At 37.9% G+C, this 27209-nt stretch overlaps 1 protein-coding gene across 6 annotated transcripts in view; it reads right to left on the bottom strand.

Moving 5' to 3' along the window:
* Positions 1-27209, bottom strand: part of SPEN (spen family transcriptional repressor) — a 95590-nt gene that overhangs the window by 44179 nt on the left and 24202 nt on the right. For 5 of the 6 annotated variants that reach the window (XM_054009154.1, XM_054009156.1, XM_054009155.1 and 2 more), the window contains exons 2-3: positions 21048-21368; positions 16574-17050 (exon numbers count right to left, since the gene is read on the bottom strand). In XM_054009154.1, coding sequence (XP_053865129.1) covers positions 16574-17050; positions 21048-21368 — 798 coding nt within the window. Of the gene's footprint in view, positions 1-16573; positions 17051-19757; positions 21020-21047; positions 21369-27209 lie in introns of those variants that run through there. The other variant, XM_054009157.1, reaches the window with a different exon arrangement.

Below are 27209 nucleotides of genomic sequence, written 5' to 3'. Positions count from 1 at the left end.
GATATGGAGTAGGGGTTTTTTTTTGTTTGTTTTTTGTGGGTGGGGGGGGGGAGGTTTGTATTAATCTTCAAGTGGCTCAAGTTACCTGAGAAATCACTGCTGTAATCATGGCCTTTTAAAACATGTATGTTACTTCAGAACAATGGAACTAACAAAGCTCAAAAATAAAACTCATTAAATCAGGAAAAAGAGCTCTCTCAACTGGCCACAACCACAGAACTCAATGCTAGGGAAACAAAGTAATGTTGAAGCTCACCACTTTCCAAACAAAGCATAAACGCCACTTCTTGACAGAACTTTCCCACAATTAAAGTAAACTCCCACCAACACACGGGGCAAAGAAAGGGGCGGAGGGGTGAGGGCAACCAACAATCCTCCTCTTTCACCACTAACTTCAGCGGAAGCAGAATTAGACGAGGGCTGAGCACTCGTGAAAACCATCCTGTAAGTATAATTTTCAAAGGTCCGAGGTACTTGGATATCACAATAATGGAGAACATGTGATAAATAGATATGGTCTATGTAATTTCTAGTGATCATGACCTGGATTTTCACTTACATAAAAAGTATTATGTAATAGTTGTTTCTAATCTGAGTAAATTAAGAGTAACAGCCCCTATTTCTGAATAACCACCAGTGACAGATACACACTATGGCATTACCTATACTAGCTTAAAAAAACCCCACTCACCATTACCCTACAAATATTTCCACACAGGTGTATCTCTGTTGGTGCTTACAACCACACAGTGGAGCACTAGGGCAGACAGGCTGCTAGCATCTTAACCACAATGTTTAAACCTGCTCTGAGCATGTTTACATGACAGAGGGTGGTAGCTTGGCCCTACTGAAGTCAATGGCAAAACTCTCATTGACATCTATGGGACTAGGATTTCATTCTGTGTTTAAAATGCTGGTGGACTGATCTCCACTAGCGCGCCCACTCTCAGTTGCTCACATTGGTGATAATACAATGATGGGAAATATTAAGAAAAATGCTTGCAAAGAGATAGCATAATTCACTAGAGGGCAGCTCTATTCCATTTAGAATAAATTGCTTCCAACCCCTTGGGTTGAAATGGCCATAAAATAGCAAATAAACAATTTTTACTAACCATCTGTGCACAACCTAAATTAATACTTCACAATTTCCACCTAAAAATGGATTAAATCTTCAAAATGATTCAAGTTCAACAGCCGTGAGAGGCGTATATTTGTTATAATCCTTATTTTTTCAATGGAAAAACTGAGACAGAAAGAGGCTAAATGCCTTGCCTAAGGTCACTCAGTGAGTCAGTGAAAGCAGGAAGAGAAATCATCTACCGTCTCTCACTCATGTGTCTAATCATTAGACCACAATCCCTTTAAAAAGTAAAGAAAGCAAAGTTCTGAGATAATTAAAAATACAACTCTGGAGCACTTTCACTAAAAGATAGATTAATTTATTGCAAAAAGATTTGTGTTACAAGAGGAATTATGTACAATTTAGGGGACTGTTGCATTTTTTCAAAGAAAGACTTTATAAAAAATTTCTGCTTTTAAGTATTTTATTGTCTGCTGAATCAAGGAGTAAGTGGAATTTGGGGGAATTTTTTCCCCCTCTGTTCAAGTCAGTTCCCTGGAGAGCCAATATTTCTTAAAAAACAGTTCTAAAAACATTTTGGTTAAACTATATTGACTATGTCAAAAATTATATCTCTGTCTAGAAGCACTGCTGATTATACTTCAGGGAGAAAATATTTTTCATATGTACACTAAAAAAACTGAAGAGATCAAAAAGTGAACTTTATTACTGTATCATTTTAAAAACATCCTTTAGTCTCTTAAAAATACAGGATGTGATTCACCACTAAAATATTTCAGTCTTATGTTGGTTTAGCTTCATTTCAATGTAAAACTGCAATAACGCAGTGGTGAATCAGGCCTAAACACCGCAGAATTAATATTTATCTCGATCTTCACAATGCTGTGCTAACTACAAAACAAAATATCACTTGTTGAATTTCTAGTTTGCTAGGGTTTCATGTGATTTTGAAATCATCTATCCTCTCTGGCATAAACAAACACAATTGTTCTTCAGATGGGAGTTGCATTTAAAACCAATGCCAAGATAAACAGCTGATAAACAAATGCCTCCTAAGTAAAATCTGGAACATGCAAAGGGCTTAATATAGAAATTCCATTTATGGCAGATATCGCTTTGTGTAAGTTTAGCATTTCTAAAAATGGTAGTCTTTGTCAAAACATTGAAATGGAAAAGAAAAATGGACAAAGTAACTTTCATAATCACAATAAGAATTAATACATACGTAAGGGATATTTCTGACCCCAGAAACATGGGTTCTGATTCTCCATTGCCTTTCACCTTGTGCAGTCATTTAAACTAATGCAAAGCAAGTGTAAATCACTACCATTCTGATTGGATAGCCTTTTACATCCGCTTTGCACTTATGAGGAGGCCTGTCCAAGATGCAGGACAACAGAGAATCAAGTCCATAATGTTCAGTTCTTTGGCCCTAATCTACATACAATATAAAAGACAAGGCATTTGACAGGCAGTACGTTAAAGATTAATTTTCAATTTAAGCCAGCAAAGAACTGATGGAACTACAAAGAAACAACTTTCCTGGAAGTCATTTGATTTTTACTTTTTTTTTTTTTTTTTTTAAATCAGCAGCAAGTTCAGAGATATTTTTGAAAGGAGCAAGCACAAATAATAACGTATATCTTCAGGTAAAATTTAAAGTGGATAGAAGCATTTATATTTATGTAAGTCACACAAATAAAACATTCTTTAAAGTGCTTAAGGCTTCAGGTAAATCAGGTAAAGAGCTTAACTCTGTCAAATTTCAAAACCCATATAAAGTGGAAAAAATCTGTAAGTTTTGCCTCTCATTTGATTAAGTAATAAAACACAATATTGGCAACAGCAAATGTTCAAAAACCCCAAGTCTTTTCTCAAATAGAGAAATAAAGGGATCCCTTTCCAAAACGCTGTTATTTAACTTAACTCAGCATATTGATGTAACCCTATGTCTAACTTACCAATAGTACACTGTATTTTTACAGTGGGGAGGGGGCTTAGTTTACAGACAAAAGTCTGTAAACTAAGTGGTAAATTCTGATCCACAGACCCAAGGATCCCTTGCCACGGCAAAACTAGAACAGTTCCATTTTACCAAATGGGGGTGGGAGGTGGGGGTCATAATTCAGAGCGTACATAGGAGAATTTATAGAGGTGGGGCTTGTGTATCCACAGCTACACTGATTCACTGGCTTTTCCTTCAAACCATATGGCATGGAGTTAAAAAGCTACTCAAGCCATGAATATGAAGTAGGAGCCATGAAGAAGCTAACCTGACACACTGTGGGCTATGGGATAGAAGGAGATTTCTTCCCCAACTTCCAAGGAATTCCCAAATCCAAAGCACACCTGCTCAGGCTGTGAACTGGTACAGCATTTACAGCTTATGTAGAATAGACTTTAAAACACCGACAATATATTGCAGTAGGAAATATTTTACAAGACAAATAAAAAATAATCATTTTACGTCAGCCTTCTTTTTCATGTAATCTTTTTGATATGTACAAATTAAGGGAAACCAGAACATATAAAAAACAACTCTAGAGCCTTCTGAAGCTATCTTTAAATACTTCTAATTAGTTACCACCATCAGAGTATATCCCAGGTGATTTCCCCCTCCAAAAAAAAAAGAATCCAACATGCTGTTATTTACACGTTTTAAAGAAGTGCCTGAGGAAATAAGTGATAAATTCCCTGACTTTGAAAGTGAAGACGACCTCAAGAAGAGCTCTGTAGAACTTGAAAACTTGCCTCTTTCATCAGCAGAAGTTTGTCCAGTAAAAGTTATTACTTCACCCACTTTGTCTCGCACGTACCCTGGGACCAACACAGCTACACCACCACTGCAAACAACCACCTTAGCTTGGTTTACCTTAGCTATATCAGGAATAGTAAATCCGGTCTCCCCTATTTTTGCTCCAGGATTCCTTGCAGGAATCGGTCACAAAGAGAGCTTTACTCCTAAATAACAGAAGCATTAAAAGTGCCAACTAACAAGAAACCCAGAGCTTTAAAAGGTGTGGCTAAAAATCCCTTCTCAATTACTCAGATCTCAGACTCTTGTGATAACTGGAAAATTAATGTGGTTTTGACATCTATAGAGTCAGAAAGGGAAAAAAAGGTTAAAGCAAGACCTGGTATTTCCAATATTAAAAAAAATGTTTAAAAATACTTTCACACCCTCTTTTTAAATCATAAAGATGCAAAAGGAGGGTAAAACTCCCCCTTTTCTCCTCTGCAGGTTCCCAGTATCAATGTTGAAACTTCGTCCAGATTCCAACATACAACAGAGTGGTACGCTTCCCTTCTGGTTGCTAGAAGGGCCTCCAATGGTCAAAGAGCCCTTCTTCAACAGAAGCTTCCATCAATTTCCATGCAGTCAATTTCAGTTCAGCTGAATGTGGATACGCAAGAGTCCCTGTCTGAGAAGGTCCTTGTGAACTGGCAGAGGTGAACTTTCTTTCATCTGGATTAGTTTAAAAACACTCTCCAAGATCAATATGATGCTATGGTAATACAAATGCTAGATTTACCATGGCATCTAATCTCTGATTTTTGTTTACTACTATTATCTTCAGGAGGAATGGAATAGGTGGAAAAACAGACAGATGCTCTTTGGGTCATGTCTGGACTGATTCTCATGTTATCAAAGCCAATGGATTCCTTCTCCTGCAGAGGAATACATGTCACTGGGTTTGCTCTGTGCACGAAAGAGTTTAGTACTTGGTCCCCATACAGCTGTAGTGTAGAACGGAAGCTCAATTTCACTTGCTCATTTCTGGGGCAGAGTAACCAGCCAACTCTCCACTTGTATCTCTCTCGTTTTTATGAGGAAAAACACTTTTATGGGCTACTCTACTTCCTTGTGAAACAGAAATGATTTTTGTCCGCTCCCCCCCCCCCCATATCATACTCACATGTTGCCATTGTATTTTCTGTCATACCAGTATATGCCTGATTTGTCTCTTCCTGAGCATTGTAAATGCCAGATGATCTGACCGGAGCTCTTACCAGCTTGTGCTTTTTGATGTCCACGAGGAATTGGTTTTGGCTTTCTTAGGTAGGTGGTCTCCCATTTGAATAGATTCATGTCTGTTGGTTTAGACAACAAATCTTGCATCTTGACAGGGAGTTAGACTAGATTACCCTTGCAGTCCCGTCAAATGCTATGATTCTATGTCCATAGTTGTTATAATTCTCTCTACTTCCAGGAGAGAGCCTGCAGATAAACTTGTGGGGGAGTAGCCACCATTTGTAGGATGAGATTATGACCTGTATAACCACCACCTTTGTTGCTGATGTTGCAGATTATCTAAGGATGAAGAGGCAAGAGACATTTGAAGCAGTTTCATGTGGAACTGGAGCCACATCAATACAGAAAACAAAACTTCCTGAAGAGTCACATTAGATATCTATTGGCGACTACTGAATCAGCCAAACAGTTGATATAATTATGAGTGGTCTCTCCTTGGAGATAAAGATTTTCTCCATTACTAGGTTAGAAGACTCGAAAGGTGTTCTAATAATAAGACAATATAGTAATAAGGGGATTCTTTGAGGTGATGTTCAAGAATCTGCAAGTAGGAAGGAACACAACTGGGCTGGTTGGTATTTGCTTTAGCTATCTTCTCCAAGTGGGATCAGACAAGCATGTAGAAGGGATCTGAATCCTCTTCTCTAATGGTTGCCAAAGATAAGAACTTTGTATTTGAAGAATTTTCTGTGGATATCCACATTCATTTCTTTCACATCTACGGAGGTTAAGAAATCTGTGAGGGAAATGGCTAAAACAGAGTTTCCATGTGTAACTTGACCTTGTTGGTTGTTTAAAGATCTGAGCTCCAATCATTCTGATCCCTTTTTGAGGGTGCACTACAAAAATATAGCATATAATCAATATCTGGCAGTGGAATCTTATTGGAAAAAGTGAGATGCTGCTTCTTTTGAACATAGTTGCTTTGGTTATTTTCTTGATATCTGAGATATTAAGAATCTGCCCTAGGGGACAAGGCTGTGATTTTCTGCTGATGTTTACATTGCAACCTTCATTCAGAATGGTTGCATCAGTACACAGTTACACAGAGTTTTTCTGAGTGGAGGCAGATTTATTTCTGTAGGTCCCAAAGAACTGATCTCTTTCAAATCGGTTTTCTTTTCCTCTACCATGGCTGGATTCTGCAGAAATTGAGAGTACTGTTAGTTCTGAAATGGCTGCCTACTCAAATAGGTTGGTCTGACATATTTCATCTGATGTTCTGTAGAGGGATATCTAGTGGCTCACTAAAAAGCTTCCAACTAAATACTTTGATGCAATCATTAGTACCTTCATCACTTGAGAATTTGCATTCCACGAGCTAACTCAGATATGTCTTCTATAGCATGGTGACTTGGAAGTAAGCTGCAAATCTGATCCAATGAAACATCCAATATGAAGGACAAAGCCTGTAAGATCTTTTGGGAGATGGTTTTCAGCTTTTTTCCATTGCAGATTGATTGCCATCAGTTCATGTCCAAGCCAGAGTAGCTTGAGTATAGCATGTTGTTTTTAAGATGAGTGCTACAGCCTCACAGCCATGGTTCACAGAGAATTCTACCTTCCTGTTCCCTAGTTCTTTAAGGAAGAAGTTCTCCTATGGAAGGTATTACAGTGCCTGACTAGGAATGTCCACTACTGCATCTATTTCTTCAGGGAAATAAAAAAAATTGTTTTCTTTTTGTGGACAACACAGACTCTAAATTTGCATTTTTAATCCAAGATTTACAGGGATGTTCCATCTCTGTTTTAGTTACATCATTTAAGGCAAGATGGACATGGAATTAGAATTTTCCCTTTAATTGTAATGGCTAGTATTTTCCAGGAAGTTTTTAAAGTAGGCCTTTCCTCTTTTCTTTTTAATTCTTCCATGTGAATATCAAGTGTGAACTACTATGCTGCCAACTCTTTCAAAAATTTCACAGCCTACCCTGCACTACTTCCTTCTCCTGATGAGATTATCCCTCCTGAAAGAGAAGGAAACAGAAGCTTTTCTTTTACTTAATTTTGCCCCCGACCCCCACCTAGATTTGGATTTCTTCTCTCTTGTTCTTTAGAAAAAGAATTAGAAGAACCAGATCTCCTCCTGCCTTTGAGTACTGGTCCCAGAGAGTGATGACCTCACTTCTAGAGCATAGCAGAAGCTCTTCATCATGCAAGTTAGACCACAGTTAATGATCTCCTTTTTCTTGGCCTTGTCTAGATCCTTTGTGCAAGGCTTCTTGGACAGAAACTTGAAGCCAGAAGACTGCAGTAAAAAAAACAACAAACCCCCCTGTACTCCCATGCGCTCAACATACCATATGTAGAAAATTCAATTCCAGGAGCTTCATGATTCATAGGAGGAAATTTCCATTCCATGGCTTGAACCGATAAACATGGGACCTGTAACTCACTACATGTGCAGCTCCAAAGAAGGCAGTGGTGGAAGCTGTAGCACAGACAGAGCTCAATTGCTTTTGCCGTTGTAGCAGAATTATTGTAAAGGTGGCAGCTATAAAGGATAAAACTACAGAAAGAGGAATTGCCTACTCCCTATAAGACAGCCAGAATTTGCAGACTGCTGAACTCCATGTCAGATACCAATTCCCACTTCTTTAGAACAGCTGCTGCCTGCAGGTGAGCAAGAAGTGGTGTCTTACTGATGAACTAAGTGTCTTCCTGAGGCACTAACCTCTGTGGTGCTTCCTCTTAGAGAAAGGAGGGAGACCAATGAAGATGAAGGAATCTCATGTGAAGGGCCTAGATGATATAGCTGGGGGCTTAACTATCAGGAACACTGGTCCAAGCCTCAAATTTGCTGAGCAAGAACCATGTCCCAAAGAAGTCTAAATTCCTGACAGTCCTCAGAGCCGAATAAATAGGTCTATCCCCAACACAAGGATGCCCTCAGTGAGTACAGATTAGGCCAAAGCCCATTCAAATATCTATATAATTTTAATAAGGTACACATATAAACTTAGGACCCCCTAAACAATGCACTTGTTAAACTCCAAACTTAAAATTTAGTAAGAAAAGGCTCTGCACAAAGAGAGGTCTAGCTTTGCCTGTATGCAACCCTTTGGAGGCAAAGAATTCTGGGAATGTTTTTTGAAAAGGAGCCTTAAGTCCCAACAGGAGCTGTAAAGTTCTGGTCTCCGTTCCCAAGTACAGGAACAGAAGGGAAATCCAGTGTAAAGACTGATGGCCTGAACAAGATAAACTTCTACAGTTACAGATTTAGAAAGTGACAGATAAAGATAATAAAAACAGAGCTAACACTTAGCGTAACACACCCAAACAGAGTTTGTAACAACCTAGTTTTTAAACTATAGAAAATGTCCACCACCTTCTGAAATCATAACTAATCCAAGCAGAGAATATTAAGAGATTATGTACGCTAACGTAAATTTAAATACAAAAAAAGACCGTAGTAAGGATGACTTAACCTGACGATATGAATAACTTAAAGTGATCTAGGCTTTTATCAATACAGAAAAGTCCTAACATGTTTTTCAAAAAAGAGAGAAGCCAGTGCTAGATTATATAAGATCACTTGTACTCCTTTGCAACTGTGTGTTGGCAGCTTTCCACTACTACTGGGGGTTACCATAAAGCAATAGGGCAAAGTGCTTTGAAGTTGTCCCTTTTTTGTGGTTTCATATTGTGCTATGTTTATAAACTTGCATGTCTATAAATTCGGGAAGTTCTTCTCTTGTCAAGAGTCTGCTTTTGGTCAGATGTGAAAGAAATACTTTGTTTATTTAACACAGAGAATGCTAGATAACCAAGAGACATTTCAAACAAAAATAAAATAATCCATTATAGTTAAAAGTCTGATGCAAATGTAAATATTTCAGTATTGTTATCATAGTTAAATTTATTACACAGCTTTACCTGCAAATATTAACATTTCACAGTACAATGATGATTCTTTATTTGAATTGTATAGTCATTACAATCCTCATAGGATGCTAAAATACCTAGGCATAACAAGGATATGTTTAATGCAAAATTTCATCTTTAGTTCTGAGGTTCCTTGCTTTTGCGTTACATCAGACCCTCAAGATTTTTAAATAGGGTTTTGTAAAAAACTGAACGATATTCAGTTTATTTTTAAAAAAGTAATTTTTAAATGAATTGCTTCCAAGCCAAATATGTGTATAGAAAAATTTTAGTCCAAAGCACAATTTAACAGCAACATTTAAACCCTAACAAAAATAAGGGAATTGATTTAAAAAAAAATTACTCAGACACAACTACAAAGGCCCTACTGGGGCAGCTATAATTAATTTCTGATGTTCTAATTACACATTCAACACACTGCAATGCGCATACAACATATGGCAGAAGGAAGATTTCAGTGTGAAGGGGGTTTACAAGTTTAACTTTTTCATTCAAAAAGAAGGTCGAGTGGGAGGCTTCTGAAGTAAACTTCTGCTTATTTTTGTATCCCACGTTCACCACTGCTGTATCTAAAATGCCACCTTCCCAGTAACATATCCGGGTTAATTGGCTACCATTTCACTTAGCATTTGTAAGCACATCCCTTCCCCCACAATGCAAACCACAAGACTCCTGCCTGTCACATGGCTGGAACCCTGCTGGTTCTCTCCCGGCACTTCCCCCTCCTGCTCTGTAGAAAGCACAGCTCACATACAGCCTCTGGGAGGTGGCATTCAGCCAAATCAAACTGGATGATTCCAGTCCAGACTGGTTCTGGAGACACAAACAAGCAGTTCCTTGCTTCCCCAATCCCCACTATTCAGATGGAGCAAACTCTCTCAGCGTACAATCCTCTTTGCTTATGTACTCTGAAAACTGCTCTCTGACTTCTCATTTTATTCCCAGAAAAATCACATTAAATCTGAACAGCTCCCTAAAGTGCATATTAAGAGAGTGGGTCATTCCCAACACACATACCTTTTTTTAAACCCCTCTTCCTCCCACATGCACTGAAGTAACCAGTTCAAGCAATTCTAGCAAAGCTTCATATGAACTCTATCAAAGAGTCCGAAGAGTCATTCGGCCCCCGTTTTGATTGCAAATATACCTTTGGGAGGTTTAAACCCAGAGAAACAATTAAAATGGGTTTTTTTTTAAATCACACATGAAGATGTGTCACAAATATGGGTAATTGGTGTAGAACATATCACCTAACAGAGCTAAATAAAGGCTGCACTATATAAGAATAAACGCCAGCAATCCCCAGGATAACAAATCCAAAATGCTGTTTACTCAGCACTTGAACATCTATAATACACTCTTTGTAATGCAAGTGATTAATACTGCTGTATTTTTGACCAAAAAGCCCCGAAGTAGCTACACCATTTTGCTGACTAGTTCACAGTAGGGTATAAACACAATACATTATGCCACCTCTGGAAAGTATTAGGCAACTAAAAGAAGCAGACTTTCAGAAAACAGTAAAACTTATTATGCAATGTTATTTTTAATTGATTACTCTAAAGGGATCCAGATGAACTAATACAATATGCATGTTTTCTCTCCTCTTCTCTATAAACAGCCAATAGTTTTAGTGTTCAAATTAATGCATTTCTGACGGAGAGAGAGAAACAGTTATCACTCTCACACGATGATGGCTAATAGGCTTATCCTGGTTTCTATCCCAGAGAATAAGCCTAAAACCTCAACATTTAGTCTATGTCTACACTAGAGAGCTTACAGAGGCACAGCTGTACCAATGCAGTTGCCCCACTGTAAGATGTTTCATATAGCCACTCTATGCCGACGGGAGAACTCTCTCCCATCGGCATAATTAAACCATCCCCAACGAGTGGCGGCAGCTATGCCGGAGGAAGAGCTTTGCACACTATCACTTATGCGGATGAAATTTATGTCACTCAGGGGGATGGTTTTTTCACACCCTTGAGCGACGTAAATTTTGAGGACATAAGTGATAGTGTAGCCTCAGAATTAGTTTACCAGCTAGGAGGAGATCATATAATGGTCACGTAATGTATTTTGCATATGTCATCATCAGCATTACTGACCATCTGTGTAAATAAATAAATTTGTTAGTCTCTAAGGTGCCACAAGTACTCCTCGTTGTTTTTGTGTAAATCATATATATCAAACTATTATGTGTACACATACACACAGAAAATACATAGATACACATATAGACTTACACAGACTACAGGCAGGAAATTTTCATATGTCTTTAAAAGAAGGAAGAGATGTCTTGCTCTCTGTATTTCTGTCTCTCAAGAGCAAGACACCTTTTTCCTCTTTAAAGCCATCAGAAAAATATCTGCCTGTAGTCAATTTTGAGAAACTTGATATAGTCCCAAGGGTGACATTTTTTAAGAGGATGATCTGGTTATAGTTAGATTAGATGTAGCACAGACAGAAACATGAACAAAAAGCACAAGAAAGAACAAAATGAGACTGTTGACTGCTACAAAACTGAGGACACTAGAGAGTTGGATTTCTTATACTTAATTTTTTTTTTCATAACTCACATTTCCTAAGTCTAAGATAACATCAAAGTAGCATATGGCTTTATCTGAACAAAAAGGTGAAGATCAGAAGTTTTCAACCTGCGGATAATTATTGCCTTTGCTATAAATACTCAAAATGGAAGCAATTTAAAAAAAAAAATTCTCTGCCCTAGTCTCTCTCCACCACTATAGGAATATTCACTAAATTAATGTAAAGAGTCATAACCTACTTTTCACGTATTTATAAAAAGAGATACAAAGTACCATTCAGGTGAACTCTTCATTCCAGTAAAGTTCTTCATTCCATATGACTTATCTGTACGGAATTCTTTTACTCATAGAATCATAGAATCTCAGGGTTGGAAGGGACCTCAGAAGGTCATCTAGTCCAACCCCCTGCTCAAAGCAGGACCAATCCCTCATTAAATCCCCAAATGGCCCCCTCAAAAGATTGAACTTACAACCCTGGGTTTATCAGGCCAATGCTCAAACCACTGAGCTATCCCTCCCCCCATTGATCACCATGACCAGCCCCAAAGTATCCAAGTATCTACATTTGCAGTTCGCCTAAATCCCAAATAATTTTTCAACTGTCCCATGCAGAGACATCTCCTAACCCGGTCAAAAATCCTAAATCCCATTTTAAAAACAATAATTCATCACTAGCTGGCAGACAAACTAAGCAGAAGAGAAGGAGGAGGGGACAATGATAGGGAAAAGTTGGTATTATGTAATGAAACTAAATTTGCTAATTTCTACTTTCACCAAACGAACAAAACAATGTATTCTAGACTCCATGCTCCCAGGAAAGGTTTAACTTTTTGTTGCACTTATTCTTCCTGTGATTAAAATGCACTAGTTCTTGTGATTTTTTTTGTATATTTGTGTTCAAGAATCATAAGTAACACTAATGCTTTTATTTTCTACAGTTTCTGTTGCTGTAGGAAAAGGAACTTTAAAAAAATTTACTTCAATTGATCAGTATTAAATGACCTCTAATTAATCTATAAATTACCTGTTATTACAACTTTGGGAACACCTTATAAATGGCATAATACTCAAATTCACTTTCAGACACTAAGTAGAATTTCTTGCTGTACATTTCATTCAGTGCTACAAATAAGAATTCTACAAATGCTTTTTGAGAATGAACATAAACTACTTTGCATATATGCTGAGTCTGGTGCTATAATATTTGGACAGGAGCTTGCACCTTATGGTGTGAATCACAGCTAATTATGTAACTAGCTAGTAAAACAAAACAAACAAACAAAAAAACCTACCTTGAACTTAAACACCGAACAAACATTCTTGTAAAAAAGAATGGGAAGGAACTCTAGTTACTTTGTGTGTGCGCACACAAAATTCAGAATGATTTCTTACTTTTTTAGTGTCTGCCTTGAAAGCTCCCTTACTGAATTGAAGGATCATAGGAGATCTAAAACACTTCTGTCCTCAATGCCATGTGCTTCAATATGTTGCTGAATGAAGATTTTAAAATTAATGACAAAACACATGCAACTACAAGAAATGTGCTAACTCAATTGATTTTACAAAATTACTACTTTTTTTTTTCAAAAAAACAAAAACCTCTGAATCATTCAGAGATCTTCACACGAGTCAGCTTTCCTTTCTGATATTCTGAGAGAGAATAATGTCCTTTTTGGTCTTATGTTCTAATTTACTCATTTGCAGGTTCTCATCACGAAACCCCAAAGAAAGCATCCAACGATAACAAAAGACCTCTTAAAATATATACATAAAACGAAGCTTAACTGAAGTGGAATTCAACACACTCCAAATCTATGTAAGACAAAGGTTTGTTTACATTTCTAGAATATGCAGAGCATCTTTCCTCACAACATTGTCCAATTAGGGAAAATCTTCTAATCTTATATATGACCCTTGCTATGGTTTATGTCTTTCAAAGAATGAAACTAAAAGACATCATAATTATTTTGATTGTTATTTTTCTGCTCATTTTTCCATGGTAGCTTACAGAAAACTGCCTATCACCCAGATTTTTTAAAGTGCTAAGCATTCAGTAGTTCCCAAAATTTGACCCTAAATACTTACATTTGGGTCTAGAAGTGACCTACTGCTGTACAAAAATACAGTTTACTTCACAACTGACAATGGAGAAAGTGAGACAGACATGAAAAAGAGGCTTGAGGGAGAGAATTATCTTGGGCACCATTGGTGATTTTCACTACTTATGGCCAATCAACCACAGAATTCATAGTGTTTCCGTAAATTCCAAAATATTTTTAAAATCTTTCACTAATGACCGAGCCATAAAAGGATCTCAAGTATTCCAAAAGCACTGAGACACCCTACTACAGTTTCAGAGCTCATTTAATTTCTGAGTCAACCAATGGCATCTATGTTTATTGCAGGAGAAATTCTACCTTTATTTACATTTCTACATCCAGAGGTGAAAGTAAGCCGGTACGATACCGTACGGCATACCGGCAAGAGCCAGTACGCCGTGCCGGACCGCACCGGCTTCCGCGGCGGGGATTTAAAGGGTCCGGAGCTCCGCGGCGGCCGAAGCCCCGGGCGCTTTAATTTGCCCGGGGTTGATTTAAAGGCCCTGGGGCTCCCAGCCACAGCCGGTGCCCCAGGGCCTTTAAATCTTGAGAGGCCCCGTCTCTTCCAGTTGAGGCCACGCCTCTTCCAGATGAGGTCATGCCCCCTCAGGACTCCGGCAGTACCATTAAGTCCTGTAAGTTACTTTCACCCCTGCCTACATCCCATTGAAAACAATGGGAAATGCATTTGGAACTTGGTAAACCATTCTATAGATTATACAAACCGTAACAGGATGCATTTCATTCTCCATAGCTCTGCATTGTTAACAGGAATAAAAAAGTAACAAGGTCTTATTGAATAAAAAGGTGCTTTTTCTTTTTAAAAAGTAGTTATTCTTGAAATTAATGTTATGATGTAATGTACATGTTTTATGATGTAAATGATATAATGTTTATTATTTTATATTCCATAGTTTGTAAAATGTGTAAAAGCATTGTGTGTTCCTTCAGGATGAAAGGCACTATCCGTAAAACTTACTAGTACTTACTTCATTGAGTCTGAATTCACTTCTCTGGTTAATAAAATCAAATCCATCAAAATTTCTCTTTTCCAGAGACACATCTAATCTTGCAACATTAAGATAAAAGTTACAGGGAAAATTAACTACCAAAACATAACTGATATTGATAGTTTCTTATTAAAAATGTCACTTTGTTCCATTGGGGCAATACTTAGTGTTGTCAATTTCTGAGTTCTTCACCCCAGGTTGGAGATTTTAATGTCTCACAACACTTGTATCCAGTAAATATGTAGGTGAGCTGGGCTTCTGCTGTTTCTTTTTTTTTTTTTTTTTTTTTTTTTTTTTATGATGGATAAAGCCCACCCAAAAGTACAGGTATTTTTCTTGCTTATATTTTAAGACTAAGAGATATCAGGCATGTCACATTTGATCTTCTCTGAGGTCTCAGTGATGTTTATTTCAAATTCTAACATGTCTGAAGGTGTTAAATCTTTAGCAAAATGTTTCCTTTATTTAAAATGCTAATTTGTCACTGAAAAATAGGAGACAAGATATTAAGTGAGGCTGTTTTATGGTTGGCTTGTCTTTCTCTTAATTGCTCTTGTGATATCACCATTTCACTAATTCTCCACTCATCACAGTCCGCCAGCCTAGATAAGATCTGAATTTCTAAATCAAAAAACAGGGGAAAAAAAACTCCTTAAAAATAAATAATTAGAAGAACAGAAGGAAAGAAACCTCTTGGGGCCTTTTCATACATCGTAAAGAAGCCAAAAGGAGCAGAAACTCTGTTTTCTTTCCCTTTGCAGGTTCCCTTCAAAATCATTCTATCTTCTGGAATGAGTTCAAACAGTTGTTTGATGAGAGTAATTATTTTGATTAGTGAGTTACCAGTTGTAAAATTTTGTTCACTAAGAGATCATCAGACTATCCAAATTAATATTATGGTCATAACGAATTTCTTAAAAATAAGTTTTCAGTATTTTTCTTTTGGAAAGTAATTGGTCAGCAAGAGAAATATTTCCAGCCCTAAAAACCTGCCCTACTTACTCAGCAACTGAGCTCTTTACCGAACAGTTCAGTTACATTTTGCATTACCATCGTTGTGGAATCCCTGTCGCTGAGGGATTTTAAGAACGGGCTAGACAAACATCAGTCAGGGATTGTCTAGGTACATTTGGTCCTGCTTCAGCACAGAAGGATAGACTGACTAGATGACCTCTCAGGGTCCTTTCCAGCCCTACTTTTCTATTAGGCTGTTAAGTCTCTAAATCCATTTACAGTGTTAATCACAATTCAAGAAGGTGAATGAGAGTGAGGTCAACAGGATATTTCAGTTTGTCCAAATAAATTCAGCTCCTTGATAGGTTTGTTATTACTATAATTTTGACCACATACACTTTATACTGCAATTCTGAAATAGCAGAAATATTGAAGCAATCATCATGCAGCTGACTACATGAAGTCCCTAGGAATTGAATATTAAAGATTTTTTTGACAAGCACACTCTTCTAGAAGTGTAAGGTTTTCTTGTAAAGAAATTGCTAAAACTTTTCAAAGCAGTAGTAGCAAAGGGTTGTAGTGACATCTCATTAGTAGGACTTAATTATTTGTACACAGTATACTACAGAAAATTCACTAGTATTTGAAGAATCAGTAACTACTACACTCTCGTCTAATAAGAAGTCTGTTTTGCGATGCATTGTCCTTATATTTCATGCCGGTTCATTTCTACATGCATGCACAAAATTCAGAATAATTTGTAGTGGGTCTCCCCAGATATTACTGGGGATTAGTGCCACATTTTGATAGCTGAGATTTCTATTCCTCATGTTTGCTTACTACAGATGCTGTCCAGAGAAAAGGATTACTATACTGTAGCAATTTTCTTCACACCGAGCTGATCACTGTTTGGTTTCATTTAACAATGCATCCATGATAACCAAAAGCTGTTAACCTACCTGTCGCTGCTGGTACTACTGCTGCTGCTGATTGAATCACTACTTGACGATCTACTCCTAGAGCCGCTGCCACTAGGGGACCTTGTGGGTCTAGATGCTTGGCTAGCCAGCCTCTGGGGAGACTGGGTCCTAGACTGGGACGAATGTGGTGACCGACTCCTGCTGTGCTGGTAATTCCGTTCTGGCCTTCTGCCTCGTACCTCCCGTGTAATATCATCCCTGTAGATATCCCTGTGTACCACACTGGGCAATGTAAACTGCTCCCGGGCCCTAGGTTCATAACGGGGGTCATGAGCATCAAAACGGTTTGGACTTCGACTCCGTGAAGTATAATAGAGCCCATGTTGTAATGTCCGCTCTCGAGGGTCTCTATAGTAATCCTGATCGTAATGTCTTGTCCGATCAAATCCTCCCGTCCCCCGTTCATGGTGTCCATAGGCACTATGTTCATAAGCACGCTCCCTGTTATCTGAAGCCCTGCATTTATAAGGGGGAAAAATATTTAATCAATCAGACAAGGGTAAGCAAAACAAAAAGCAAGTCATGCAAACATTTACTTCAGCACTGACTTTATTTTTGCAGCTGGTTCTCCACTAAACAGCAATAACCTATTAAGCAAACACTGACACACTTAAGCATTTTACTTGACTCCAAAGTTGTATTTATACACAGTAGAGCTGAGCAATCATTTTGCTTTAATCATAAATTGGGCTTTCATGACCAGTATCCTTTAAAGCAGAATATATCAATTTTTTTCACATTTTCATGGGGAATTTGAATTTTATTTTTAAGTAAGTCTTTATACTTTTAAGAAAAAACATTGTTTTCCTGCATCTATCATCTAGTTTTTAAAAATGTGTTAATGAATTTTAACTTTTATTTTCCATCTTATTATGATGTTTCTGCAGAAATATCATTACAAATTAGGCTATAGCCATGAAAGCCTCAATGCAAAGCATGACCCAGAAGTAAGAAGCTGCTTTCAAAAGGGGTTATATCTAAGGTCCTACTTCATGTGTGATATTGTTGACGTGGCAGATTCAGCAATATTAGGCTTCCACCGCCATTTTATTTTAAATTTGCATACTCTGCAGTCCCTAATTTTGCATACATGTTAAGGTTTGCACCACACACTTCCCCCCCCCCCCTTAGTACATTAAATGATCTTGGAGCGTTTTGGGCAGGGCTTTTAACCAGGGTGGGGTGAGCAGGGCAGCCACCCAGGGTGCCAAAAAAAAAAAAAAAAAGGGGGGGGTGGGGAGGGAAGAGACTGGGCAGAAAAATGATGGGGGGAAAAAACAGCAGGGGCTAGAGCAGCACAGAAGTAAGGGGGGGCATTACCATGCCCGCTGCAGGGCTCTGCCCTTACCAGTTTCTTGCCTCATTTTTCCGCTCTCTGCCCCTTTCCCCCAACCCCCAGCGGCTTGCCCCGTCCTCATTACGGCCCTGTAGTTGTAGCAAATTGTCTGGTTATCAAAAAATTCACAGGTATAACATAATAGTTGAGAGTTTATATCGTTTCAACAAATTTTTCTTAAACAAATAGCTCTAATGTGGCTTTTCCAAATTATTGCTGTTAATAAAGGCCCATTATTACTTTTCCACAACTGTCCATGTTTTGTCCACAAATCAGCCACAATTATTTGAAGATCATTCCATGATTCAGATAGGATCTTAGTTATCTCCCACAGAGAAACCCAACAAATTAGGTTATCTTCTTTAAAACATTTCCATCCTCATTACAAGGAGTTTTGATATTATCAGAATTCTACACCTAGAGTCCTGGGTACGTTGCTCCTCCTAAACAAATATTTTGATTGCTAATATCAGAAAAATAAATTGCTAAATCTCAAGGATAACTATCAAAGAGGATGGAGGTCCCAAAAAGGATTAAAACCCCACATGAAGAGATATAAATTAGCTTTGCTGGGTATGTTTAATTGTTAAGATTTTCAATTTGTTATTGCAGTCAAAGGATTTATATATCCTCCCCATGTCACTGAAACACATTGGTTTAAAGTAGCTAAGGCCCATTCTGTGTTTCAATATTAAAAAACATTTTATACAACATTGGAGGACAGTTCTATGTTCTAAGAATTTTAGCGTGCTATCTGAAATAAGGATATAGCAAAAATTGAAAGATGAAGTTAACAAAATATTTCAAATAGCTTAGTATTCTAATCTAGTCAGGTACCAGGATGGTATGTCTTCAAGACAGGTCTACAATATGACAGATTAAGAATGATAGAGAACATATTTTCACAATTATAAATATGCCACAGTGTCTAGGTTAACTTCAAAATCTAATTATCCATTTTATGAGGAACATTTTAACCTCTCCCCTCTACCTTCTCAGATTCTTCCTGGAGAACCAATTAATTATCAATTCCCTGGATCTTAATAACCCAAACTCACTCCATAGTTCCTCTTCTTCTGCCGCATCATAGGATTTGTCTTCTATCAAAAATCATGGAAATATTTCAGTTTTTTCAAACTGGTAGCTGGATTAGAATCTTCTTTGATGAATATCTTGAGAAGTTACCTCAGTAATTTACAAATATGCCCCACAGAAGCCCTGGATCCAGACTCTCTACAGTATACCCATCCATTGTTTCTTACTAGTATGCAACCTTAAGGTGAGGCAGAGTGTAAGTGCTTGCCTAGACTGCATTTTTTCTTCCCAACTCTCTTTAAAAAAAGCTAACCACACTAACAAAACGTAAAATAAAATTCCAATAACTTCTGTCTTATTTAAAATTCATTACATATTCTTCTACTTCCTTATCTGTTGCTTGTAACTATGGCATTAGAAAACTATTTCAAGGCCTAACAAGTAAGAGTTTCTCTTTCTTTCCCCCTTTTGAAGGAAAAAGATCAACAATTTTATCAATGATTGCATTTAGCATCCTGTCAAATGTTAGCCAGTGAAAGATAATTTAATGATGTAACAGAAAAAGCAATACTGCTAGAAGGTTACTGTTATAGCTGACATAAAAGAACAAAGTCCTTATCCATTAAAAGGACACAGAAGACAGACACAAGAGCTAGCAGAGCTGAACATCTAATGGCTACAGTGCTTTTCTGATTTATCTATTAGTACAAAGAACTACTGGAGTTAGTGGAAAGAGAGGGGTTGACTTGGGTTAGGAGAGGGGCTAATATACACAGGGCAGGGCATACCAACCTTTTCCAAGTGTGGAAACACGACCTATATTCCCAATTAAATCTAGGGAGAGAATTGTGAACATAACTTCCCCAATTTTGGCCCCTCTTATAGGGGTAATCCACCTTCTTAATGGGTAAGGGTGTCAAATGATATTTTAGATGAACCAACAAGAAAAAAAAAATCTGAGTGACAAGATAAAAAAAATCCACAGGAAGCAAGTAGTCCCAAACTGAAACCATAACTCTGAAACCCCCAGACTTCTTTCTTGAGACAGTTGACACTTAGAAATGCATCCATTATTTTAATTTCCGGCCCTAAGTCTGAATCAAGCAGCTGGTAGAAGTACACCCAATGTATGAGGGAATGCATCATGGCTGGCCAGCCGGTATCCTCTATCCACCTTTGTAACCATCCAGCCTAGTCAATTTTGATTGATGTATCCACAAACTGATTATTAGCACCATGTCCTTAAAACTAAAGTACCTTTAACTGTGCAGTAGCAAATGGCTTTTTAAGATACTAGATCGTAATCCACTCCCCTTGGCTGTACACCATCATATACATCTTGGCTTTATACCATCCCATAAATTCAAGGCAGTGGTTCTTATTCCAGTACTTTTAGAATGACTATAATTTCCAAATTTTAGAAATGTCCGTCTTTTTTGACAATACCATCAGGAAGAATAATCCCAATAACCTGGAACTGATGTAGATCCAAAATGGAAACATCAAAAGCGGCCTTCCATCTTCTTCATCCAATATGTATTTCCATGCCTAAACGTTGTTTGTAGAATCCAAGATGCTGCATCACTGAAGTCTACTAGAAATTTTTGTTGACAATCCAATTAATATATAAACTGTATATAGTAAAACCTGAGGACTATGCATCAAGCTTTCAAATCATCTTATTTTCTAGTATTCCCAAGACACTCCACATCGAACTTGTGCTGCAGCAATATAGCTCCATCTGGTAGCAGTGATACATCCGAATAAGGCCTTAATTTTATCCCAAAAATGGAATCATTACTTCTAGAAGAATAACTCCAATATCGATGCTGGCCACAGGAAATCTTCGATCTTAAGACCACCTTATTTCAAGAGTAGATATCCAACCAGCTGCAGAAAACATCCTCTATGGATCCACAAGATACCAGCCACTGGGATAGGAATCACTTCCGTTTCCAACCCAAAATAGGAAACATAGATCATTCCCAAAATTTTAAATCCATCTGGGGGCCCTATATAGGAGTTTGCGTTTCTCACCATATCAAATACAAAATACCTGCCTAGAGAAACCTTGGAACTTACCCATCAAGTCTCCGCTCATAACGTCCTTCCCGTGCATGAAGTGATGGTGGGGGGCCATAAGTGGGGCCCCCCCCACCTCCTCTGAACCCAGAAACCTCTCTACTACGAGATGCTATGGAAACTGTATCATCCAATCCCCGAGCAGCACTCGGAATGGTTCCTGGTTCATTATAATCCGTCCGTAGGTCTCTATCTCCCATTTTGTTGACAGAGTTATGTGCCTTCTGTGCACTTTTGATGTCCACAAAATCCACAAAGGCCGCCACTCCACCTTCTGACCCCCTTTTGGGGAGAATTTTGACACTTTCAACACGTCCATATCTGCAAAAAAAAACAAAGCAAAGCAAATATATTAATGCTAATACAAAAGATCATATTCAAAAATACTGAAGTGTAAAAAAAAACAATATTTAAACAACTGAGTCTTCTAAATAGTAAACTAATTTCAAAATAAGAATTTGTTTTTTTCTATGCAGCTGTCTAAGAGGAAAATTAACATTTGTACTTTCAGTAACTATTTTCAGGCTTCTTTCCTTTTTGATCTGAGAAGCATTTCTGGTTAGGCTACCAAGAGATCCATCTTAATAGACTATATTCCCAAACAACATCCTAAGAAATAAAAAGGCATTTAACGTTACAGTGGTACTCCTAATTTTTAATCTGATTTGACAATCTCGACATAATTAAAAACAGTCAAAATAATTACAAATAAAGCTGCAACACTAAAAAAAACTTGACACAGCTATTTTACTACTCTGATCTAAATTTAATTAATTCAGTGTTAAAACAAGGTTGTTAATTCCAATATGGATTTCTGATCTCAAACGTATTTATTTACAATAGCTTCTTAGTTCACTTTTAAAGTGTGACCTACAAATGCACCTCTGGACTATGCTACTAGAATTCAACTTTAAACTCCCTATTATGAAACAGTAACACACTAGTTACATTCATGAAAGCTTTAAGAACTGTGACACAACCCTGCTTAGTATATGTTCTGATGTTAAGTAACTACAACACAGTATAAGTTGTAACCATGGCTTATTAATAAGAGCAAGGCTTTAATGAATTATGGATATGAATTCAACTCCTTGCAAAAAGCTACAAGCAACATACAAGGACTTGTATAAACTGATACAAACAAAAATTTTAAAAAACAGGAAGATGAAGAGTATCTTCTGTTAAGTATGTTTTTGAAACAGTTTAGAGGCACTATGTATGCCAAATTCCACATTAAAATTTTGAACAGCCAATTCACTCAGTCAAGAAGTTTCTAAAAAGCAGATAATGGCATTTTATTGCACACGTTCATTAGTTACAAAAAATAAAACACTTCCAAAATGTAAAATGCAGAATTTGGAAGCTCTTGACAAACTGGGTTGGAACATGCAGGAGAAAGTGTAAGACATTTATAAACTGTAAAGACAAGGTTATTACAAAAATTAGTATTACTGATTCATGAGGATACAGTAAGTTGCTATAAAATTTGTGATAAAAAGGTAAAATTAGACACACTTAAACCTTAAGCAATTATCAAAGCTGTTCTCAGCTACTTGCTCCAGGAGGAAAAAGAGGTCACAATCAATAGCAAGCATATCATGGGTGAAGATTATTTCAGGAGCTATGTTTGACTGTGTTACATACACGACTTTCATTAATAGTTTAAATAAAATTGCAAAAGCTACTCCACGAGTGGACTTTCCAATCAAATGCTATCTAAATCTAGATGAAAAGAACAGGAGTACTTGTGGCACCTTAGAGACTAACAAATTTATTAGAGCATAAGCTTTCGTGGACTACAGCCCACTTCTTCGGATGTTCTTTTTACGGATACAGACTAACACGGCTGCTACTCTGAAACCTGAAATAAATCTAGATGTAGATTCTATCTTCCTCGGTTTCATACAGTACCAAACATACTGTTCACTCTCCAGTAAATAATACATGTAGCTAACAAAAGCATCTTTAAAATTAAGTGAACAGGTTGCTTGTTGAATATAAAAGCCTTGGGCAGCACTGTAAATGAAAAGCAGCATGGAGGAGACAGAACTTAGGGTATGTCTACACTGCCCCCATTACAGCGCGGCTGTGCCAACGCTGTGACATGGGCAGTGTAGTCACACTTTATCGCTGGGATAGAGCTCTCCCGGCGATTTAAAAAAAAAAAAAAAAAAAAAAAAGCCAGCCTCGAATGAGCAGTGGTAGATTTATGATAAAGTGCCATCTACACTAGCGCTTTTCAGCGCTAAAACTTTTGTCGCTTGGCAGATGTTTTTTCACACCCCTGAATGACTAAAGTTTTAGTGCTGAAAGTGGCAGTGTAGACGCAGCCTGTGTGTGAAAATAGAGGTTACAGTGTCTAGCACTTTAAAACAACAACAGGTACTGCCATTTGCCTTAAATTAAAGGGAAAGTAGAACAGCCTGTACCTTGATGTTCACCCCTTTTATAAGACTATGATAAGTTTTATACAAAGTATGCCTTGTGAGGTATCATTTGAAAACTCAATTTGCTGATCATTATTGTTCTGGTAAAATGTGTGTGGCAACATTGTATGCAAACTTATAAAATTCTTCTTTATGACATTACTGAGACATAGTCCAAGTTTAGAAAAGCACCCACAAACCAGTTCCTCAGAGACAAAAGGCAAACTGATGCCTCAGCTAGGTGTCAACAAAATCAAAGGGACCACCACCTGGTTTAGTGGCCATTCTTCGCAGGAAAAAAAAGGTGAGAGCGAGAAATTTACACCTTGGCAAACAAACAGCTGGAAGTGCCTATTCCCACAATCTTTGTCTCCGGAACCCCCACTGAAGAGGATTCTCAAAAGAATAAGAATAAATTATCAAAGTATAAGAATGAGGGTCAGACCTCAAATTATGTCTCTGCTTCTCTATCTACCCACATGACATCAACAAGATCTGAAGAACAAAGGAGGCAGCATTGAATTGGGGGGGGGAGAGATCCTGACTGAAAGGATTTCAGCCAGTAAGACTGCTAGAACATGTGGTGAGAGACCTTTGCTTTGAATTCACTTAGCTTGTTAAGTTAGATATTAGCTGCGTTTTGCTTGTCATTTTTTTATACAAATTCTGACTTATGCCTCATTACTTGTAATCACTTAAAATCTATCTGTAGTTAATAAACTTGTGTTCTTTAAACCAGTGTGCTTGGATTGAAGTGCTTGGGAAACTCCATTTGAGATAACAGGATTTGTGCATATCATTTTCTATTAATAAAATGACAGACTTTATATGCACTTGTACTGCCCAGCCCTCTCCTGGACAAGACACACATTTCTGAGGAAAAGTCTGGGACTGGGAATTGCTGGTGTTGCTCTGCAGTGTAATTCAAGAGCGGCTGGCCACAGCACTCATACAGCATAGCTGGGAGTAATTTACATGCTAGATATTGTCTGAGCAGATCAGGAATGGTTGCTCTCACAGCGTAAAAGGCACCCTCGGTTGGAGAACTGAGGGGACAGCTGTTCCACAGTCCAGATTGCACCCTGGGGGCATCACCGATATGATTATAATAATTTAAAAGCACTTTACAAAAACCCTCAGAAGGTTATACCAAGATCACTAGAAAAATTGCACTCGAATAAATTCTCAAAATCCACAATTTTCACTCTGAGTTTTTCTGCATTTACAGAATATTCAAAGGCTACTTTCAGAAGGAGGGGCTTCTGAAAGTTTCCCCATCAGCTCAGATGAGGCTGTGGTAGGCTGGATAGTTGTATTAGGACTTGCATTTAAAACAATATTTGCAGAGACCAGAAGAAAAAGGAATACGGTAGAGAAATAGTGAGGGGGATAATAAGAACGTACAAAGAAACAAGATGTGTAAAAGTCAAGAGGAGAGGATGGAAGGAAAAAAGTGAGCAGAGGCCCTTTGGGTAAAGTGAGATTAACTGTCCTCATGGTCATTTATGGTAATCTAGGTATTTACTAGTGTGACTGAAATACATCTGATTCCCACCAGAACATTAAAAAAAAAAAAAAAAAAAAAAAGAAAGAAAAACTGGTCCCCTACAAGACTAAAAAAGGAAAAGATGAGAGAGCACTGAGTGTTTCAATTTTGTTTTCCTTTGAGTCTCTATGAATTCAGTGTGTAGCACCTAATGTATCAATTTGCATTTTTATTTTCTCAACATTTACAAATCCAATTTGACAGCGTTTTTCCATACTTTGTTTTTAGCAACAACTGAATCATGAACTCCTCACAAAAAAATATCCTAATGACCTTTGAGGGTGCAATTATATATAGCCTAGCTAACAATGTAGTTGCGCCATCTGTCAGTTACATTTCACACAAGTGCTCTTAAAATACTGGTTTCCACTTACTAGCCTGACAAACTTTTTATTTTCCCATTTTGCTAGTTATGGCACTTCCAAGTTTATAAAAACTGATTAAAAAATATCCAGGAGCTGTTTGTAATCACCATAGCATAAACTGAGATCCAGTAATCTACCAAATGTTCACCTATGCCTCTATTTAAGTTATGGGAGAACAAGAAGTGCAGAACATGCCGTACATCAACAGAATTTGATCCCCATGCACCAAAGCAAGCAAAGAGCAATACTATGTCTTTTATACCTAAACCCCAATTTATCTATTAGCAAGTTTTATATTAAAAATGACATGCTCACGCGACAATTTGCTTGACAAACGGTTTTAATTCTTGTGTAAAAAACTACCTTGAGTGCTGTGAAATGCAGAATCATAATTTTATTTATTTCAAACAAAAAATACTTTGTTCAATCTTTTGTATTTTGGATTACAAATGTACAGGAGATTTAGTGCAATACTTTTAAATAGTCTGGCTGATAATACAACCAATCTTCGCTGAATGCCTGAAATCATTTTCCTTACGTGTTAAAGGAACAGATATCCTCACTGTACAAAAACCCATGGATTTTCCCCGTGGGCTGTTTAGGCAGGCAAATGCATGAGCAATTTAAATTACTCTGGTATCCTACGGCAGCAATAGTCCTAAATAATCCAACTTTAATTGAGATGATTCACTTTAATCTCTCCTCTATCTAGATGCTAAAATGTATGTGCGGCTTTAGTTTGCTGCACTATAGCCTTGACGTGCAATGGGGATGATCTATAATAATCGCCTTTCTTGAGGGTGGCGGGGGACAAGCAAGAAAGGGGGGAGGGGAGCACGAGAGAGTGCTAAGCGCCCAGAGCCAGCTGTTGACACAGGAAGATTTGCATTTTCCTTGCCCCAACGCGGTCTGTGCCCTTTGATTACACACATCCTATAGTGCCCCATCGTGAGGATTAATCTGTCTAGTGATCCGAACCAGCCCCACCCATTGGCTGCTCTCCGAGCTGCTCCTGTCTTTGCAGTTGCTGATAGAAGGGGGACTGCATTGCTCCATGTTATTTGATCCTAAAGGGAGAGGAGGGGAGATCTGCAATGCTGCATCACAAGACAGGTTACTGCAGCAAAACCATACATTACAAGAAAATGATCCTTTCTAGAGCGTTGGGGGAGGAGAAGAGGTACTAAGGATACATTTCAATTCTGTGATCGCAAGTTAATGCAAGATGGCGGGAGATACACTGCAAGGAGCAGCAGCAGCAGAGGAAACAAGGACTTTGAGTGGTGCAACCTTTGTCCACAATCGGAAGGGCTGGGAAGAGGGGACAAGAGGACAACAAAAGCCATCCCGACCTTCGGTAACGTTGGCAGAGGGGCTCCTCTGAAACCTTCAGGTCGTGTATTTATATCCATGCGTCAGCCCTGTCCCAGAAGCGTGTTTCACAATCACTGGCAGTCAGAACAGAAAACAAAGACGACCGTTTGCTGTGCTCTAACTCTACCAACCCTAAAGAAAGCAAGGCTTTCTAATGCCTCTTCCTAGGTCTACCTCAGGGTGATTAATCATTAACTACCAATGTGTCGTCAGGCAGTTATGAATCTCGCTATACAATGCAGCATTTCACTATTATTGTTTACTGGTTATTCTGTAAAGAAGGATGCAGAGGTCATCTCTTTCTCTGTCTGGAGAAGCAAACTAGAGTTATAAAATACAGAGATAGAAGAGACCTATTCGGTCACTGAGTCCCCCTCGCTGTCAGTGCAGGATTGCAACAACGGGCTGTAAACAAAAGTGGGGTGTCTTTTTATTTTTATTTTTTTTAATT

This window comes from Malaclemys terrapin, chromosome 19 (genome assembly GCF_027887155.1).
Source record: "Malaclemys terrapin pileata isolate rMalTer1 chromosome 19, rMalTer1.hap1, whole genome shotgun sequence".
Lineage (NCBI taxonomy): Eukaryota > Metazoa > Chordata > Testudines > Emydidae > Malaclemys > Malaclemys terrapin.
Note: the sequence above shows the minus strand (reverse complement) of the source record. Positions and strands in the feature narration are given on the sequence as shown.